Consider the following 21,233-nt stretch of genomic DNA (forward strand, 5'->3'; position numbering starts at 1 on the left):
TCCTATTCCCAGCACTCAGAATGAATGGTTTATAGAGCATTCTCTGAAAAGGTTATTACCTACCTAATATTTTTAACTGTATAAACCATAATGACAGCTAATACCAAAAGAGATGATTATAATATATTTCTTTAAAAATCCATTTTCCAGAATAATGTAGTAATTACTGTTAAAGATGAACCTCTCCTCACCTCTCCCAAATTTTCTGCTGATTTAAATTTCAAGACAAAAATTGGAAAATTCTTAAGAATATTTTTGTAATTATATAAATAAAAATTTCATGAAAAATTGGCATTTGAATGAGGTCTTCAAAGTGTCAAATATTTAGAATGAGAAATATGGTGGGAAAAGTTCCAGTAATATGGGGTAAAGTATGTACTTTACTTTGGTTAGGTTTTGAGATGCATTATGTAGAAAAACAGAAAACAAAGTTGAAAGCAAAGTTGGAGCCATGGTGTGGAAGGCATAGCCCTAAGTGAAAAGCTGAGCTGTGTTTTGGACCAATTACCCAAGTAGTAAAATAAGTTAGAGAATATTTACATAAAAATAAAGGCAAACTCTTACGTCTGTTTTTTTTAAATTATTTTTCCCCCAGAAACCTTTTAATTAAGGAATATAAACTTCATACATTTCATAATTACAATTTTAGGAACATGGTGATTCTTCTCACCATACCCACCCTCCCATCCACTCTCCGACTGCTCTTCCTTCTCCCTCTCCTATTCCCATTCTTATTTTTTACTAGGATTTATTTTCAGTTAACTTCATACACATATAATTAGCTCTATGTGAAATAAAGAGTTCAGGGGCCGGCGCCATGGCTCACTTGGTTAGTCCTCTGCCTGCGGTGCCGGCATCCATATGGGTGCCAGGTTCTAGACTCGGTTGCTCCTCTTCCAGCTCTCTGCTGTGGCCCAGGAAGGCAGTGGAGGATGGCCCAAGTGCTTGGGGCCCTGCACCAGCTTGGGAGACCAGGAGGAAGCACCTGGTTTCTGGCTTCGGATCAGCACAGCATGCCGGTCCTAGGGCCATTTGGGGAGTGAACCAACGGAAGGAAGACCTTTCTGTCTCTCTCACTGTCTGTCAAATTAAAAAAAAAAAATAATGAATTCAACAAATAGTATGGGGGAAGAAAAAAACCAAAACTGTTTCGCAGCAGTCGAGACAAAGGCTATTCAATGTCATTGCTTCTAAAAAGGTAATTTCACTTCTATGCATTACATTTTAAGTGCTCTGTTAGTTATCACAGGTCAGGGAGAAATACGATATTTGCTCTTTTGGGATTGGCTTATTTCACTAAGAATGAGGTTTTCTGGTTTCATCCATTTTTTTTTTTTGACCGGAGTTCTGTTTTATTTCTGGGTAGTATTCCATGGTGTACAAATCTCATAATTTTTTTTATTTTAAAGATTTATTTATTTGTTTGAAAGGCAGAGTTACAGAGAGGCAGAGGCAGAGGGAGGGAGGGAGGGAGGAAGGGAAAGGGAGAGAGACAGAGAGAGGGAGGTCTTCCATCCACTGGTTCACTCCTCAGATAGCTGCAATGGCCAGAGCAGTGGCGATCTGGAACCAGGAGCCAGGAGCGTCTTCTGGGACTGCAATGTGAGTGCAGGGGCCCAAAGACCTTGGCTATCATCTGCTTTCCCAGGTCATAGCAGAGAGCTGGATTAGAAGTAGAGCAGCCTGGACTTGAAAAGGTGCCCAAAAAGGATGCCTAAACTGCAGGCAGTGGCTTACTTGGTATGCCACAGCACCAGCCTTTCAATAATTTCTTTGTATAGTTTTCAGTTTACAGGCTTTTGGACGGATTCCATGTCTTGGTTGTTGTGAATTGAGCTGCAGTAAGCATAGGGGTATAGATAACTTTCATAAGCTGATTTCATTTCCCTTGGGTAAATTCCCAGCCGTAGGATGGCTGGTTCATGGCATCTCTATATTTAGATGTCTGGGGTATCTCCATATTGTGTTCCATAGTGGCTTTACCAGTTTACATTCCCACCAACAGTGGATTAGGGTCCTTTTTTCCCCACATCCTCACCAGCATTTGTTGTTTGTTGATTTCTGTATGAAAGCCATTCTAATGGGGGTGAGGTGAAACCTCATTGTGATTTTGATTTGCATTTCACTGATGACTAGGGATTCTGAGCATTTTTACATGTGTCTTGGCCATTTATATTTCCTCTTTTGAAAAATGACTTTTTAAGTCCTTCACCCATTTCTTAACTGTGCTGTTGTTTTGTTGTTGTTAAGTTTCTTGAGCTCTTTATATATTCTGGATATTCATCTGTTATCAGTTGCAGAGTTTCAGAATAATTTCTGCTGTTCTGTCGGTAGCCTCTTTACTTTGCTAAGTGTTTCTTTTGCAGTGCAGAAGCTGCTCAATTTGATATATTCCCATTTGTCAATTTTGGCTTTGATTGCCTGTGCCTCTAGGGTCTTTTCCAAGAACTCTTTGCCTATGACAATGTCTTGCAGGGTTTTCCCAATGTTCTCTAATAATTTAATGGTATCAGGTCATAGATTTAGGACTTTAATTCACTTTTTAAAAGATTTATTTACTTATTTGAGAGAGTTACACAGAGAGAAGAAAAGGTGAGAGGCAGGGAGTGAGGTAGGCAGGGAGTGAGGTAGGGAGGGAGAGGTCTTCGATCCAGTGATTCACTCCTTAATTAGCTGCAACAGCTGGAGCTGTGCTTATCTGAAGCCAGGGGCTTCTTCTGGGTGTCCCATGTGGGTGCAGGGGCCCAAGGACTTGAGCCATCTTCTACTTCTTTCCCAAGGCACAGCAGAGAGCTAGATCAGAAGTGGAGCAGCCAGGTATTGAACTGGCACCCAAATGGGATGCTGGCGCTTCAGGCCAGGGCATTTGTCAGGATCTCAAGCCCTAGGCTGGTCCCTGACCAGCAGGGGCCACTACAGACACTCCCCAACAAGGCGAATCTGAGAGGTAAGGTCAACGGGTGATGAACATACCGCAAGCACCCATGAGTTCTTTCAAAGCAGGAACCACTTTATTGAGAAAGCATACAAGCTTATAAAGCTTACGAAGGACTTGCACAGTAGGAGAGCCAATCAGTGAAAAGGTCACGCAGGCATGGGTAGACCACGCACAGGGGCATCTTAAGCAAAGTATAGGGATCACGCACTGGCCACGTGTCCAGAACTAAAGCGGACCTATCCCTGCCGGTGGTCTGATCTTACTTAGCTTAACCACGGCAGCGGCAGACACGCCCCTCGAACATACGCCAGGCGCCATATTGTAATGGAGATTTTAGGCAATGACCAACAGGCGTTAACCCACTGTGCCACATCACCAGTTCCCTTTACTTCATTTTGAGAGGCTTTTTGTGTAAGGTGTAAGGAGGTGGTCTTACTTCATACTTTCTGCAGGTGGAGATCCAGCTTTCCAAGCACCATTTGTGGAAGGGACTGTCCCTTCTGCAGAGATTGATTTTAGCTGCCTTGTCAAATATAAGTTGGTTGTAGATATTTGGATTGATTTCTGGTGTTTCTGTTCTTTTCCATTGGTCTGTCCATCTGTTTTTCAGTTTTGTTTTTGTTTTTTTGTGTGTGTGTGTGTGTGTGTTTGTGTTTTTTTTTTTTTTTTTTTTTTTTTTTTTGCCAGTACCAAGATGTTTTGATTATCACTGCCCCATAGTTTGTCTTGAAATCTGGTATTGTGATGCCTCTAAATTTGAATTTGTTGTATAAAATTGTTTTAGCTATTTGAGGCCTCTTGTGTTTCCATATGAATTTCAGTATTTTTTCTATATCCGAGAAGAATGTCCTTGGTATTTTGATTGGTATCATATTGAATCTGTAAATTGCTTTTGGTTAGTATGGACATTTTCATGAATCTGATTCTTCCAATCCATGAACATGGAAGATTTTTCCTTTTTTTTCTGCTATCTTCTATTTTTTTCTTTAATGATTTATAATTCTCATCATAAGCATCTTTGACATCCTTGGTTAAATTTATTCCAATGAATTTCATTTTTTGTAGCTATTGTGAATGGTATTGATCTTATAAGTTTTTTCTCAGCTGTGGCATTGTCTGTGTATTCAAAGGCTGTTGATTTTTGTGTATTGATGGTATATCCTGCCACTTTACCAAACTCTTCTATGAGTTCCAATGGTCTGTTGGTGGAGTTTTTTGGATCCCCTATATATAGAATCATGTCATCTGCAAATAGGGATAGTTTAACTTCCTCCTTCCCAATTTGTATCCCATTGATTTGTTTTTCTTGTCTTATGGCTCTAGCTAATATTTCCAGGACTGTGTTGAATAGCAGTAGTGAAACTAGGCATTTTTGTCTGGTTCTGGATCTCCATGAGAATGCTTACAACTTTTCCCCCACTCAGTAGGGTGCTTGCGGTGGGTTGTCATAAATTGCCTTGATTGTTTTGAGGAATGTTCCTTCTTTACCTAATTTGCTTGAAGTTTTAATCATGAAACGGTGTTGTATTTTTTTCAAATGCCTTCTCTGCATCTATTGAGATAATAATGTGTTTTTTGTTCTTCAATTTCCTAATGTAATGTATCACATTGATTTGCGAAGTTGAACCATCCCTGCGTACCAGATATAAATCCCATTAGTTTGAGTGAACGAACTTTCTGATGTGTTGTTGGATTTGATTGGCTAGTACTTTGTTGAGGATTTTGCTTCTTTGTTCATCATGGAAATTGGTCTGTAGTTCTGTTTCTCTGTTGTTTTTCTGGTTTAGGAATTAAGTTAATGCTGGCTTCATAGAAAAAAATTTGGGAGGATTCTCTCCCTTTCAGTGGTTTTGAATAGCTTGAGAAGAATTGGAGTTAGTTTTTTAAATGTCTGGTAGAATTTAGCAGTGAAGCCATGTGGTCCTGGGATTTCTTTCTTTGGAGGATCTTTATTACTAATTCAGTTCCTATCTTGGTTGTGGTTTTGTTTAGGTTTTCTATGTCTTCATGGCTCTATGTAGGTATGTTGCATGTGTTCAGGAGTCTACCCATTGCTTCTGTATTTCCCAGTTTGTTGGCATACAGCTCTGTGTAGTATTTCTGATGAATCTTTTTGTTTCTGTGGTGTCTGTTTTTACAATTCCTTTTTTATCTCTAATTTTATTGATTTGGGTCTTCTTCGTTTTTTTTTTTTTGGTTAGTTGGGCCAATGGTGTGTCAGTTTTGTTTATTTTCTCAAAAAAACAGCTGTTCATTTTGTTGATCTTTTGTATTTCAATTTTGTCTATTTTTTCTCTACTTTTAGTTATTTCTTTTTTCCTACTAGTTTTGGGTTTGGTTTACTGTTTTTCTAGGTCCTTGAGTTGCATTAATAGCTCATTTATTTGGTGCCTTTGCAATTTCTTGATGTAGGCACCAGTTGCCATAAACTTTCCTCGTAACACTGCTTTTGCTGTCTCCCCTAAGTGTTGATATGTTATATTGTTACCTTCATTTGTTTCCAGAAATTTTTTGATGTCTCTGATTTCTTTACATTGTTCATCCAGGAGCATGTTGTTCATTCTCCCTGTGTTTCCATATGTTCTAGAGATTCCTGAGTTGGTATTTCCAGCTTCATTCCATTATGGTCAGAGAAGATGCGTAGTATGCTTTTTTTTTTTTTTAATTTATCGAGACTTGGTTTATGTCCTAGCATGTGGCCAATCCTAGAGAAAGTTCTGTGCACTGATGAGAAGAATGTGTATTCTGCGACTGTAGGATAGAAAGATTTGAAGATATCTTTAAGACCATTTGGTCTATAGTGTCAGTTAACTCTGTTGTTTCCTTGTCAATTTTCTGTCTGGTTAATCTGCCCATTGCTGACAGTGGGTATTGAAGTCCCCCAGTACTATTCTATGGGATTCTGTGTCTCCCTTTAGATCTGTTAACATTTATTTTAAATAGCCAGGTGCCCTGTAATTAGGTGCAGATACATTATTATAGTCACATCTTCCTGTTGAATTGATCCCTTAATCATTGCATAGTGCCCTTCTTTATTTTAACTGTTTCTGTGTTAAATTTTGTTTTGTCTGATATGAGGATGGCTACACCAGCTCTTTTATGGTTTCTGCTAGCATTGAATATCCTCGTCTATCCTTTCCATTTCAGTTTGGGGTATCATTGTTAGTAAGATGTGTTTCTTGTAGGCAGCAAATAGATGGGTTTTGTTTTTTAATCCATTCAGCCAGTCTGTGTCTTTTAACTGGAGAGTTGAGGCCATTTACATTTAAGGTGACAATTAATAAATAACAACTTGGCTGTTTTATTTTTCCATAGGTATTCCTGTTTTTTACATTGGATTTCCTTTGTACTTTTACTGGGAGATTTTCTGCCTTCACCTTCTTTCGTAGTGATGACCATGTTTCTTTGTTTCTGTGTGTAGCATATATTTGAGCATCTTTTGTAAGGCTGGACAGGTAATGGCAAATTCTTTCCGTTTCTGTGTTATGGAAAGTCTTTATTTCACCTTCATTCATAAATGAGAACTTTGAAGGGTCCAGTATTCTGGGTTATCAATTTTTTTTCTCTTAAGAGTTAGAATATTTCTTGCCATTCTCTCCTACCCTGTAGGGTTTCTGATGAGAAGTCTGCTGTGAGTCTAATTGGAGATCCTCCGAAAGGAATCTGATGTTTCTTTTGTGTACATTTTAGAATCTTTTCTTTGTGTTTTACTGTGGAGAGCCTGAGTACAATGTGTTGTGGTGAAGATCTTTTAACTCATGTCTAGTAGGAGTTTTATGTGCTTCCTATGTTTGGATGGCACTTTGTTTCCCCAAATTGGGTAATTTTTCTGTAATTATTTCACTAAAAAAGCCTTCTAATCCATTCTCTCTTTTTACATCTTCAGGAATTCCTAAAACCCGTATGTTGCGTCGTTAGATAGTATCCTGTAGATCTGTAACAGTGTTCTTTAGTTTTCTAATTTCTTTTCATTTTTGGTCTGACTGTAAAATTTCCAGAGATTTGTGTTTTAACTCGGATATTCTTTCTTCTGCTTCACTGAGTCTGTTGTTAATGCTTTCTACTGCATTCTTTATTTGTTTTATTGAATTCTTCATTTCCAAGATTTCATTTTGATTTCTGTTTAAGATCTCAGTTTCATGGGACAGATTCTTTCATGTCATGTAAACATTTCATTAGTTCATGGATTTGCTTCCGATTACTGCTAAGTAATCCTACAATAATTTTTTTGAATTCCATTTCTGCCATTTCTTCATCTTCACATTCTAGTATTGAGGTGTTGTATTGTTTTTGGAGTTGTTGTTATGTTTTCTTCCTAATTTTTGTTTCTTTAGTTGCTGTTTACGACTTGGCATTTGTATAGATCTTCTTTTTTTGTTGTTGTTATTTTGTTTTGCTTTTACCCTGTGATGACTTTTTCTTTGGACTGTTCCTCTGTGGCTTAGTGGAGTGTTGGCTTTTTCAGTGCATACCCAGAGATGTGTGGAAGGCATGGCCAGGGAGCTGAGTTCCATGCTCCAGGGTGAAGGGAGTATCCAAGGTTGCACCCAAGTTGGATGTGGTAAAGATTTCTTTTTTGTTTATTAGAAGGGAGGTTTGTTGTGCCCTGTTGGCATAGTCTCACATTCATCTCCTCTCCTCAAAGGAGACCAGTGCCTGGTCACTAGCCTCAGTGAGTACAGTATTCATCCACCCTACTGCAAGAATACTGCTATGATATATTTTGTTAGTCATAAAGTTCTAGCTAGTTTCCACAATTGCTTAGGGAATATACATCAATGCTGTATTTTCATTTTAGCCTAAACAAACCATAAAACAGAAGTATAAGGACATGGTCAAATAAAAATGAATTGTGGATCATTACCTGTTTCAATTTTTTGTACAGGTTGCAGACATTCGTGTTCTTTGATAACCTGTGTTTGAACACCTTTTGTGTGGGTTTTCCACCTTAAGAGTTTTTGTGGTAGGTTCAAGCCATCTGCCAGTATTGAAGCTAAAACTATCCCCAAATAATTGCTTCCCAGTCTGTTTTGCAGCTAGTGATGTAAGTGTCCTATACGTTGAAACAGAAGCTAGTGACCCAAGGAAATAGGTGTTAGGTTTTATGATTTGAGGGTTCAAAGATGGTGAAGAGTCCAGGAACAGTAGATAAGACTTCATTTTACGGCGGACAGAGTGGGGGATAAAAAGAGTGGAGTTGAGCCTGCCGGTAGAGAGGACAGGGTTTTGAAGCCAAGCTTCATTCAGTTGAGTAGCAGGCAGAGTCCCTTCATAAGTTGCTTGTTGTGAGAGGTACAGAGCAACACAGGGATCCATATGAAGTAGGTGGGGACACAGAGACAGGCTCCCTGTGAGTTTAGAGTGCAGCTTCTTAGCCGTTTGGGATGTCCCTGGTGGGGGCCTTTCCTGTACAGCACCTCAGGCCCAGTGTTGTAATGGATTCTATCAGGTCTCAGTGGTTCTAATGGTAGGGATGGATCTTGGGTTGTAGAAGCTGCAGTAGGATTGAGTTTTCGTGGGCAGTGATGCTAGTGAAATCTAGCATTGGAGCTGATGCTGTCAGTGGTGGCCAGCGTTCACTAGTTCCAGAAGTGATGTCATTATATGATTAATTATACAATGATTTTGACATGATACCACAGCTGACTGGACGTTCTTGTTCCTGCCGTTTGTAAAAATGTTTCCTCAGCCTTCTCAGCATGTCAGTTGTCTACTTAATTTCCTTCTTTTTTTTTTTTAAATCAAATGGAGCTTTTAATTCTGAGTTTACTTAATACATACAAACAGATTTACACATTACAGGTATAAACATATATTTAGGTATAAAAACACATTTGAAGATATTTTAAAAGTTCATGTTGTGAAAATACAATGCATGTATTTCAAAAATTTATTGTACCAAAATAGGCTACTCTTTTAATTCATTTTTCCTGTGGACTTTCTGAAGTATTCTCATATATATACTAAGGTCTCATTCTCCCAGTACTTAGATTTGATAAAGTCAGTGCAAACATTGATATCGTGAATACTGAATTCCTACTTGTGGAGCAGATACAGGATTAGGTTCTTGTGAGCCTCTGATGATACTTTCATAACAAAACTCGTAAGGTGGAAAACTCACACAAAAGGTGTTCAAACACAGGATATCAAAGAACACGAATGTCTACAACCTGTACAAAAAATTAAAACATGATGAGTACACATCCTTTGTTTATAGTGCTTCTGTTTAAATATACATTGTCAGTTCACTAACATTGAGGTCACAGACAACAGCAGTTTAATTCATGCTTGAATCTTGAATGAAACTTAGGTATTTTCTCTGGAATGCATATCACAGGATTGTTGAGCCACAGCCTGCAGCACTATCCTTAGTAGCCATATTATACAGTGAAATAAAAAAAAAATCACAAAAGTTTGAAAATCATGGCGCCAAATAAACTGGAAAAGGGACATTGTTTGCATTATGAGAGCTGAAACATTGATTGTAAATAAAGAGGGGAAAACAAAAGGAAAGAGATGGGAAATACTAGAAACTAATATATGTATTTTGAATATTTTTAAAGTTTATTTTTACATTTTGAATTTCTGATTCCTCTTTTACATTTAAACATATTTATTTGAGAGAAAGAGAGAGTTCCCATCTGCTGGTTAACTTCCTGAATGCCCACAGTGGTTAGGACTGGACTGAGCCGAAGCTGGGACCCAGGAGCTCAGTCCAGGTCTCCCACATGGGTGGCAGGAACTCAGTTACTTAAACCATCACTACTTTCTCCCTGTGTCTGCATTAGCAAGAATCTGGAATCAGAAGCTGAAGCCAGGTCTTGAATGCAGGTATTCTGATAAGAGGTTCAGGAATCTTAACCAGTATCTTGACTGCCAGACTAAGTGTCTGCCCTTCAATCTTTGTATATTGCCTGTTTCTTAGCATATTACTGCATTGATAATTTTTAATTCTTTTACCTTGTTAGGTTTCTATGGGCCTGTAAGGTTTCTTCTGCTAAGTCTGAGTCAGGCAAACTGGGACAGCTTCTCCTTGTCTTTAATCTTGGAGAGCTTAATTTTATTACCTTGGAGTAAGTATGGTTGAGTTGAATCCGACTGTTGACCTCTGACCTTCCTATACCTGGGTAGTTGTTCTTATTGTAAATGTCGGTTTTTCCCCTTACTATGCCTTTGAATATGCTTTCACCCCTTGATTATTTTCAAGTTGCTATTGAACTCCAGTTACACTGACATAAGCTATTTTCCGCTTTTTCTAAGTTCCCATGAATCTTATTTACCCCTATTGATCCTTTTTTTCCATTTTTCTCCTCTGACTTGCATTTTTTAATTGTCTGTCTTTGAGCTTGCAGATAATTTTGAGCTATTCTTTTTTTTTATATATATTTGTATTTTATTTACAAGTACATGACGGATGTCCCTGGGAAAGTCTAACTTGGGGTCAGTGCAATATAAATAAGTGGTCACTGGCTCCACGGTGACCTGTGAAAGAAGTCCATGCCACTGTTTCTTCAAATAATGATTTTGTTATTTAGCAAAACAAAACAGTGGGGCCTGTAGTGTGGCTTAGCAGGTAAGGCTACCGCCTGTAATGCAGCAGCCTGCAGTGCCTGCCTCCCATATGAGTGCCAGAAATGGAGTCCCAGCTGCTCCACTTATGATCCACCTTCCTGCTAATGTGCATGGGAAAGCAGCAGAGGATGGCCCAAGTCTTTGGGCCCCTGCACCCGTGTGGGACACCCAAAAGAAGCTCCTGGCTTCGGATCGGTCCAGCTCTGCCCATTGAGACCATTTGGGGAGTGAACCAGCAGATGGAAGACCTCTCTCTGTGTCTCTGCCTTTCAAATAGATAAATGAAAATCTTTAAAAATAATTAAAGAAGGCCGGCGCCGTGGCTCACTAGGCTAATCCTCCACCTAGCGGCGCCAGCACCCAGGGTTCTAGTCCCGGTTGGGGCGCCGGATTCTGTCCCGGTTGCCCCTCTTCCAGGCCAGCTCTCTGCTGTGGCCAGGGAGTGCAGTGGAGGATGGCCCAGGTGCTTGGGCCCTGCACCCCATTGGAGACCAGGAGAAGCACCTGGCTCCTGGCTCCTGCCATCGGATCAGCGCGGTGCGCCGGCCGCAGCGTGCCGGCCGCGGCGGCCATTGGAGGGTGAACCAACGGCAAAGGAAGACCTTTCTCTCTGTCTCTCTCTCTCTCACTGTCCACTCTGCCTGTCAAAAAAAATAAAAAATGAAAATAATTAAAGAAAATGGAACAACAGACCCACATGATTTCTTCATGGTTGTCTATGTGAAAGAATTAAGGATGACTTTTCTTTTTTTTTTTTTTTTAAAGATTTTATTTATTTATTTTTATTTTTATTTATTTATTTATTTATTTATTTTTATTTTATTTTTTTGACAGGCAGAGTGGACAGTGAGAGAGAGAGACAGAGAGAAAGGTCTTCCTTTGCCGTTGGTTCACCCTCCAATGGCCGCCGCGGCCTGCGCGCTGCGGCCGGCGCACCGCGCTGATCCGATGGCAGGAGCCAGGAGCCAGGTGCTTCTCCTGGTCTCCCATGGGGTGCAGGGCCCAAGCACCTGGGCCATCCTCCACTGCACTCCCTGGCCATAGCAGAGAGCTGGCCTGGAAGAGGGGCAACCGGGACAGAATCTGGCGCCCCGACCGGGACTAGAACCCGGTGTGCCGGCGCCGCTAGGCGGAGGATTAGCCTAGTGAGCCGCGGCGCCGGCCTAAGGATGACTTTTCAAAACTCCACCGTCTCTGATGGAATGTCTGAGGTGACCAAGCTGTCACTTTCCTTCAGTGACAGCCCTCGTTTGCCAAGAGCACCAGCCTCTGAGCAAAGGACTTGATATTCATCCGAGTGTCTGCCTGAGGAGTGGGGAGACCTCCAGCCTTAAGAGCTTGAATTGTTTTTTTTTTGACAGGCAGAGTGGACAGTGTGAGAGAGAAACAGCACACTTGCTGGAGGGTGTGTCACTGAATCCAAACTGATCAGTGCCTTTTTTTTTTTTTAAGATTTATTGATTTATTTCCTTGTTTGAAAGTCAGAGTTACACAGAGAGAAGGAGTGGGGGAGTGGGAGACAGAGAGGTCTTCCATCTGCTGGTTGACTTCCCAGTTGGCCGCAATGGCTGGAACTGGCCTGATCCAAAGCCACAATCCAGGAGCTTCCTGTGGGTCTCCCACGTGGGTACAGGGACCCAAGGACTTGGGCCATCCTCTACTGCTTTCCCAGGCCATAGCAGAGAGGTTGATTGGAAATGGAGCAGTTAGGACTTGAACCGGTGCCCACTGGGATGCTGGCATTGCAGGCGTCCAGCAGCTTTACTGCTAAGCCACAGTGCCAGCCTGATCAGTGCTTCTTAAAAAGCCTGTAAGTGTCCTTTCATCTCAAAGCTGGCCCAAGCGCTTTTTGTCAGTGCCCTGAATGAGACTGATGGTGCCGGCATGTAGTTCATCATGAACTAAGGGTGGAGAGCAGTGGTGGGCTTCTTTGCACTGTGGTCACTGCTTTGGCAGGAATAGGACAGAAACCTCAAAGCCAGTACCTGAGCCCAAAGCCTGAGCTGTTCTTTTGTTAATGCCTTTTATCATTTTGCTTAGTGTACTTTTTGTTGAATGATTTCTGGTTGTTTTTGCTAGGAGTCCCCAAGCCCAGAATTGTCTCTAATCCACAGTTGGTGTGTTATTTGCAGTGAACTGGGAAACTGTCAGAAAATGGAATCCTTCCCTGTGAGCCACTTCCTGCAGCTAGACTAAGATGCCTAGTCTTATGGCCACCAGTGCCACAATGCTGGATGTCACGTGGAACGCACAGACCACTGAAACCAGCAAAGCATTAGGACCAAAACCCACACTGCCATGGTGTGCTATTGACGTGGACTCACAGGCAGAGGCCCCTGCAGCCAGCCACAAATAATGCTGGCCAGAAGAATCCATCACTTTCACTGTCGTTTAGCTGTTTGCAAGCTGATACAGATATTAGTCTTAAACTCCTAAGTAAGTTTTTATGAGACAGATGGGGGTGGGCATTATATAGTACATATAATTTGGTGGAAACAAAGTGTCATTGACAATGAAAAATTAAGCTGGACTAAAATCACCTGATTTATCCATACATAGGTATGAAAAATATATTTAGACTTGTCCCAAATATGAACTTTGTTATGTTGGAGCTACGCATACAATTGATAGTGCTACTTGTTAGGTTTTTTTAGCTTGAATTGTTTCATATTATTGACTGTGTCATACTTAAAATTTTTGAACTTTGCAATATTACTTTTTGTTTCTATATTTTTCAAATTGTAGAATGCTGGAGAATAAACTAATCTCCATGGTCCTCCTTTCTCTTAGTATGTGATGAGTCAGTAAACAACTTCTATTTTTTTTTTGTATTTTGAATGGCAGCATTACCCTTATGGTGTTGCACTGCACAGAGTGTTATGGTTCTTTGCTCATCGAGTTCAAAATAATCAGTTAAAGCGTAGCTTTTGGGAACCGGTGTTGTGGAAGTCCCACTGCTCTGCTTTCTCTCTGGTTCCCTGCTCCTGTGCCTGAGAAAGCAGGAGCTAGCTCAAGTACCTGGACCCTTGCCAGGCAGGGAGATCTGGATGGAGTTGCAGGCTCCTGACTTTAGCCAGGCCTAGCCCTGGCCATCATGGCCATTTGGAGAGTGAACAGGTGGATGGAAGATACTTTTTTCTCTGTTTATCTTTCTCTCTCTGTAATTCTCTGCCTTTCAAATAAATCTTAAAAAAAAAAAAAAGACATAGCTAACGGGAAAAGCAAGTTCATTAAGTGGCAGAGCTGGAGTATTGAGTATTTGTTATTCCTGTATATGAAAATCATTGGAAAAGTGAACATCTTTATTTTCAGTTTGTTTACTTGAAAAGTAGTGTAAGGTATTTTTCATTAGAAGTTGCAAACTCAAACTTCTTGGCTGTGCATCCTGCCTCTACCACTAACGAGAAGAGTGACCTTGGGCAGGTTATGTAACTTCTTTGTGCCTTGGTTTCCTCATCAGTGAAATAGGGACAGAAATGTAACCTATTTTGTAGTGCCATGGAGATGTAAAGAATTTATACATGTAGAGAGAAATATCTAACATGCTGCATCATATATAGTATACAGTATTAGTAATTATTTTGAGACCAGCACTGTGGTATAGCAGGTAAGGCCGCTGCCTGTGATGCCTGCAACCCATATGGGTGCCGGTTCAAGTCCTGGCTACTTCGCTTCCTATCCAGCTCCCTGCTAACATGCCTGGGAAAGCAGTGGAAGATGGCCAGGTCCTTGGGATCCTGCAGGAAGAGACCTAGAGGAAGCTCCTGGCTCCTAAAAGATAGATTTTGCTGATCTGCTTATGAGTGTTTTGTAGCATTTTACTATTTGTAGAACAACTATTTTATCACCATTAAATATTACTGTATCATTGACATTTAATGCTATGCTTGGCACAACTGTCATAGATATGAAACACCTTCATAATGAATAGATTTTTTTCAAAAGAAGGTGCTATGATCTAAGTGTGTTCTCTCAGAAATCCATATGTGGAAATCTGAACTTGGGGCCAGCACTGTGGCAGCATGCCAAGCCACTGCCTGCCTTTCCAGCATCCCAAATGGGTGTGGTTCCTGGCTGCTCCACTTCTGATCCAGCTCCCTGCTGACGCTCCTGGGGAAGCAGTGGAAGATCGCTCACATGCTTGGGCCCTGCCCCCACGTGAGAGACTGGAACGATGCTCCTGGCTTCGGTCAGCACAGCTCTGGCTGTGGCAGCCGTATGGGGAGTGAATCACAGATGGGAGACCTCTCTTTCTCTCTACCTCTCTGTGTAACTCTTTGAAAATAATAGAGTTAACACTGCATTTTAAAATGTCCTTCATTCAGCTTTGTTGGCAGGAGTATTAGAGGCCACTTTTTTAATCATTGTCTCTCTTAACCTTTTCTTTTCAGGACCAGAGTTCTAATAAAGCAGGAAAGGAGAAAGCAAAAGGTAAAGAAAATAAAATTTTATTTATATTAGCCTTCTGAGAACAGTGATTGTCTGAAGCAGTTTCCTGCTGATTGGTTCACCTAAGTGAACTGTTCTTGCAGGTAGCTTGATAAAGCACCTTTTACTCAGGCAGAGACTTAAGGTCATTGTTAATTCTTACTGTCTTCTTAGCTCCAAAATACATTGCAAACTTGACCACTGCTTGCACTATGAGTGCTCTAATTCAGACCATCACTTATTGCTGGTTATACTATAATGGTCTTGTAACCTATGTCCTGCTTCTATTTTTGTATTTTTTTAATAAATAACACTGTATTAGAGATGAACTTAAAACTGAGCAGTGTGTGTCTGAGAGAAACTCTTGCACGTATGTACTTTCTTCTTTTTTTAAAAAAAGAAGGCCAGAGACCAGCGCTGTGGCATAGCAGGTTAAGCCACTGCCTGCAGTGCTAGCATCCAGTAGGGAAACCAGTTCAAATCTCAGCTGTTCCACTTCCAATCCAGCTTCCTACACTTGGGAAAGCTGGGGAAAATGGCTCAAGTATTTGGGCTTCTGCCACCTGCTTAGGAGATGGAGATGAAGCTTGGCCTGGGCCGGGCAAGGCCAAAGCTAAGAACCTGGAATTCCTTCTGGATCTCTGGATCTGAATAATTACCATCGTATCCGTGTATTGACTGCATGTAATTTGTGTGGAGGAATCCGCAATACATAGTGCTGAGCAAAGAAGCAACTCATAGAAGAATTCAAATAGTTAAGATTTGTAGTAGCAAGTGTCATGGCACAGTGGGATAAGCACCTCTTGGGACATGAGCATCCCATATCAGAGTGCTGGTTTGAGTCCTGGTTACCCTGCCTTTGATCCAGCTTCCTGCTGATGTACCTGGGAAGCAGTGAAGGATGGTTCAAGTCCTTTAGTCCCTGCCATCCACATGGAAGACAGATGGAGTTCTGGGTCCTGGCTTTGGCCTGGCCCAGCCCTTGCTCTTGTGGCCATTTGGGGAAAGAACCAGCAGATGGAAGATCTCTCGGTCTTTTCCTCTGTCCTTCTACCTTTCAAAAAAATAAGTAAGTCTTAAACAATCATTACTTTTACAAAAAGTTTTCAAAATATGGGGAAAAACTCCAACAATACATCAGTAAGTCAAATGTAAAATAAAAGGAAAGCCAGGGAGTGAGGACTGTAGTGGTAGGATAGTTCCTCTGGACCATCTGCCATCCTCCCCTCTGCTCATTCACTCTTTCCTCCCGTTCTTTTCTCAGTTCCTGCTAGTGTTAACAATAGACTTTATGTTCAGCTGAAAGAATAGTTTTCAGGGCAATATTGTGGTGTAGTGGATAAAGCCGCCACTTGGCATCCCATAAGGACACTGGTTCAAGTTCTTGCTGATCCATTTCCAATCCAGCTCCTTGCTAATGAGCCTGGGGAAGCAGTGGAAGATGACCCAAGTTCTTGGGCCCCTGAACACATGTGGAAGACCGGGAAGAAGCCCCTGGATCCTAGCTTCAGTCTGGCCCAGCCTTGGCTGTTGTGGCCACTTGAGGAATGAACCAGGGAATGGAAGATATCTCTCTCCCTCCCTCCATCACTCTCTCTCTCTCTCTCTATTTCACATGAATAAAATAAATCTTTAAAAAAAGATTTTCTGCCCAACTTAGTTTAATATGGCACCACCTTTTTTTTTTTTTTTTGACAGGCAGAGTTAGAGAGAGAGAGAAAGGTCTTCCTTTGCCGTTGGTTCACCCTCCAATGGCCGCCGTGGCTGACGCACTGCGGCCGGCGCACCGCGCTGATCCGATGGCAGGAGCCAGGTACTTATCCTGGTCTCCCATGGGGTGCAGGGCCCAAGCACCTGGGCCATCCTCCACTGCACTCCCTGGCCACAGCAGAGAGCTGGCCTGGAAGAGGGGCAACCGGGACAGAATCCGGCGCCCTGACTGGGACTAGAACCCGGTGTGCTGGCGCCGCAAGGTGGAGGATTAGCCTAGTGAGCCGTGGCACCAGCCAATATTTCACCACCTTTTACACAGTTCACCATTCCCCTTCATCTTGTGTTTTTTTTTTTTCTTTTTTTGACACATTCTGGAGATTTTATTTCTATCTCACTGGTCCCCTTAAAATGGTTCTTTTCAAGGTGAAATTTTTCTAATTCCCTGCTGAGCATTTTTTAGGTGCTTTTACCAACTGAGACGTAACAGAAAATTGAGCCTGTTCTTGTCAGGTAAATGATACATGCACTAGACACAGATTAGAGATAATCATGGCTAGAGTTTGAGGACCAAGTCTCCTGAGTAGCATTGTTTGCTGTTCTTTATTCCAGGAACCACATATGCATTCCTAATTTGGGTCACTCTGATTCACTCATCTACCTTAGACATTTTTTCTTCTCTTTTTTTTTTTTTTTTTTTTTTGACAGGCAGAGTTAGAGAGTGAGAGAGAGAGAGAGAAAGGTCTTCCTTCCGTTGGTTCACCTCCTAAATGGCCGCTACAGCCTAAATGGCCGCTACAGCTTAAATGGCCGCTACAGCCGGCACGCTGCGCTGATCCAAAGCCAGTAGCCAGGTGCTTATCCTGGTCTCCCGTGGGGTGCAGGGCCCAAGCACTTGGGCCATCCTCCATTGCCTTCCCGGGCCACAGCAGAGAGCTGGACTGGAAGAGGAGCAACTGGGACAGAACCGGCGCCCCAACCGGGACTAGAACCTGGGGTGCCAGTGCCTCAGGCAGAGGATTAGCTTAATGAGCCACAGCGCTGGCCATTTTTTCTTTTTTTTAAGATTTATTTTTATTTATTTGAAAGAGTTACACAGAGAGGTAGAGAGCTGCTGGTTCACACCCCAAATGGTCACAACGACCAGGGTTGGGCCAGACTGAAGCCAGGAACCACGAGGGTCTCCCAGGTCTTCCACGTGGGTGTAGGGACCCAAGCACTTGGGCCCTCCTCTGCTGCTTCCCCAGGTGCATTAGCAGGGACCTGTATCAGGAGTGAAGCAGCTGGAACTCGATCTGGCACCCATGTGGAATGCAGGTGCTATAGGCCAGGACTCTAACTCACTGTGCCACAGCACTGGCCCCAGAAATCATTTCTTGACATAATCTGTATCTCCCTGTCTTCCCTCTGCCCATCCTGCCCCAGGCTATAATTTACATACTATTCTTGAAAAAATTTTTTTTAGGTTTATTTATTTCATTTGAAAGGCAGAGTTAGAGATATGGAGAGAGATTTTCCATCCACTGGTTCACTCCCCAAATAGCCTCATTGGCCATGGCTGGGCCAGACTGAAGTCAGGAGCCAAGTAGCTCCTTCCAGGTCTCCTGTGTGGGTGCAGGGGCCCGAGCGCTTGTGCCCATCCTCCACTGCTTTCTGAGGCACATTAGCAGGGAGCTGGGTTGGAAGTGTAGCAGCTGGTAATCAAATCTTGAGTCCTGTGGGATGCAGGCACTGCAGGTGCCAACTTAACGTGCTGTGCCACAGTGCTGACCCCATCCTGAGAATTTTATACCATCTCTTATCATACTCAGTTTTAATTATTTGTGTCATTGTCTCCCTCATTGTGCTTTTTTTTTAAGGATTTATTTTATTTATTTGAAAGAGTTACAGAGAGAGGTAGAGACAGAGAGAGGTCTTCCATCTGCTGGTTCACTCCCCAGATGGTTGCAATGGCCAGCGCTGTGCCAAACCGAAGCCAGGAGCTTCTTCTGGGTCTCCCACATGGGTGCAGGGGCCCAAGGACTTGGGCAATCTTCTGCTTTCCCAGGCCAAAGCAGAGAACTGGATCGGAAGAGGAGAAGCCGGGCCTAGAATTGGCACCCATATGTGATGCCGGTGGTTCAGGCCAGGGTGTTAACCCGCTGCACCATAGCACCAGCCCCGACCTCATTGTGCTTTTATCCATCACAGAGTGCCTAAAGAAGGAACATTTTTAATTAAAAAAACTATCAATTATAATATTTATCATAGTCATAGAATTTTTTTGAGGGTGGCTAAGTAGTTACATTGTAAAGTTCTGTTATTTAATTATGGAACTGTAGTATAACTGGGAAAGACAGACCTTAGATCTACTGGTTCTCTCCTCAGGTGATATTGACAGCCAGGGCTGGGCCAAATGGAAGCTCAGAGCCAGGAGTCCCTCTCACATAGGTGGCAGGGCCCAAACATTTTGGCTTTCCTCTGCTGCTTCTCTCAGGCCAATAGCAGGTAGCTAGATGGGAAGTGGAACGGCCAGGACATCCCATGTGGGATGCCAGCATTGCAGGTGGTGACTTCACCCACTACACAACAAAGCCAGCCCATAGTATGATCTTTTAGAAGAGTTATTTATTTATTTGCAAGTCAGAGTTATACAGAGAGAGGAGAAGCAGAGAGAGAGAAAGAGAGAGGTCTTCCATCTCCTTCTTCACTCCCCAATTGGCTGCAACAGCCAGAGCTGCACTGATCTGAAGCCAGGAGCCAGGAGCTTCTTCCGGATCTCCCACCTGGGTACAGGGGCCCAAGGACTTGGGTCATCTTCTGCTGCTTTCCCAGGCCATAGCAGAGAGCTGGATTGGAAGTGGAGCAGCTGGGTCTTGAACTGGAGCCAATATGGGATGCTGGCGCTGCAGGCCAGGTTGTTAACCTGCTGCGCCACAAAGCCAGCCCCACTTCATATGAATTTCATCATCATTTTTTCTAAATCTGAGAGGAATTTGGTATTTTGATTGGTATAGCATGGAATCTGTAAATTGCTTTTGGAAGAATGGACATTTTGATGATATTGATTCTTCCAGTCCATGAACATGGCAGATTTTTTCATTTTTTGTATCTTCTTAAAAATATGGAATCCTTCATGAATTTATGTGTCATCCTTGTGTGGGGGCCATGCTAATCTTCTCCGTATCGTTCCAGTTTTTAGTATATGTGCTGTCGAAGCAAACACCAGATATTTACTTTATTGCTTAATAGCTGGCAAGTCTTTTATAGATCTTACAAGTTTTTGTTTGTTTGTTTTTTATTTGACAGATAGAGTTAGATAGTGAGAGAGAAAAACAGAGAGAAATGTCTTTCTTCCGTTGTTCACCCCCCAAATGGCTGCCACGGCCAGAGCTATGCTGATCTGAAGTCAGGAGCCAGGTACTTCTTCCTGGTCTCTGACGCGGGTGCAGGCGCCCAAGCACTTGGGCCATCCTCCATTGCCTTCCTGGGCCACAGCAGAGAGCTAGACTGGAGGAGGAGCAACCGGGACTAGAACCTGGTGCCCATATGGGATGCTGGCGCTGCAGGTGGAGTATTAGCCAAGTGAGCCATGGCGCCGGCCCGACAAGTTATTTATTTTTTTTTAAATAATCTTAAACAAGTATTTTTTTAAATTAATCGTAAAAGTTACTAGTGTTAGTTGACAATGTTTGGCAATGTTAATGTGAGAGGGTTTTAACCTCTTAGAAATATGATCTCTGATTCTTAGAAATATGACCTCATGCATTATATTTTTTGCCATCTTGGATTTTTCTCACTTTTGACATCTCACACTTATAATCATATTTATAGCTTCAATTTGAGTTGTTTAATGGCCAAGAAAGATTTTTGAAGGTCATGTGTTACAGTGTCTAACACATAGCTGTTGATTGGTAAACAAACATTTAGCAAGTAAATACTTTTTTTTTTTTTTAAGATTTATTTATTTATTTGAAAGGCAGAGTTACAGAGATGCAGAGGCAGAGAGAAAGGGAGGTTTTCCATCTGCTGGCTCATTCCCCAAATTGCTGCAGCAGCTGGAGCTGGGTCAATCTGAAACGAGGAGCCAGGAGCTTCTTCTGGGTCTCCTATGTGGGTGTAGGGGCCCAAAGTCTTGAATCATTTCTGCTTTCCCAGGCGATAGCAGAGAGCTGGATTGGAAGAGAAGCAGCTGGGACTAGAACTGGTGCCCATATGGGATGTGTCACCACAGTTGGAGGCTTAGCCCACTGTTCCACAGTGCTGCCCCCTCTATTGACTGTGCATGTGTTTGAGGCATTTTGGATTTATGTTTGATTGTAAAAAAAAAAAAAAAAAAAAAAAAAATTCTTGAATCTATTGGATTTGTTACCAGATATTTTTTTTTAACTTTCTATGTAATGGTTTCTAACCATTTGATCCTTAGGAATACCTTTTTAAAGTTCTGTTTTAAGGTTATGTTTAACAAAAGATTTTAAAAGGCTGTGAATTTTAGCATCTTTAGGAAAACTATGATCATGATTGATTTTAATTTCTGTGTAAACTGATGTTCATCACAAAAATATAGAAACATCAAATTGATGAATTAATAGCATTATTGCTCTTT

General features: G+C 41.9%; 1 protein-coding gene and 1 non-coding gene across 10 annotated transcripts in view; one reads left to right on the forward strand and one right to left on the reverse strand.

Annotated features, from left to right (window-relative positions):
- REDIC1 (regulator of DNA class I crossover intermediates 1) overlaps window positions 1–21,233 on the forward strand; it is a 92,089-nt gene that overhangs the window by 16,897 nt on the left and 53,959 nt on the right. For 8 of the 9 annotated variants that reach the window (XM_070049655.1, XM_070049654.1, XM_051850397.2 and 5 more), the window contains one exon: window positions 14,902–14,941. Coding sequence is in view for 1 of the 9 variants with exons in the window: in XM_008259405.4 (XP_008257627.3) it covers window positions 14,902–14,941 (40 nt within the window). In the remaining 8 variants the exon portion in view is untranslated. Of the gene's footprint in view, window positions 1–12,642; window positions 12,947–14,901; window positions 14,942–21,233 lie in introns of all 9 variants that reach the window. The other variant, XM_051850396.2, reaches the window with a different exon arrangement.
- Window positions 19,746–19,853, reverse strand: LOC127492197 (U6 spliceosomal RNA). Its single transcript, XR_007921357.1, has one exon. It is a non-coding gene; the product is annotated as a U6 spliceosomal RNA (small nuclear RNA).

This window comes from Oryctolagus cuniculus, chromosome 9 (genome assembly GCF_964237555.1).
Source record: "Oryctolagus cuniculus chromosome 9, mOryCun1.1, whole genome shotgun sequence".
Classification (NCBI taxonomy): Eukaryota; Metazoa; Chordata; class Mammalia; order Lagomorpha; family Leporidae; genus Oryctolagus; species Oryctolagus cuniculus.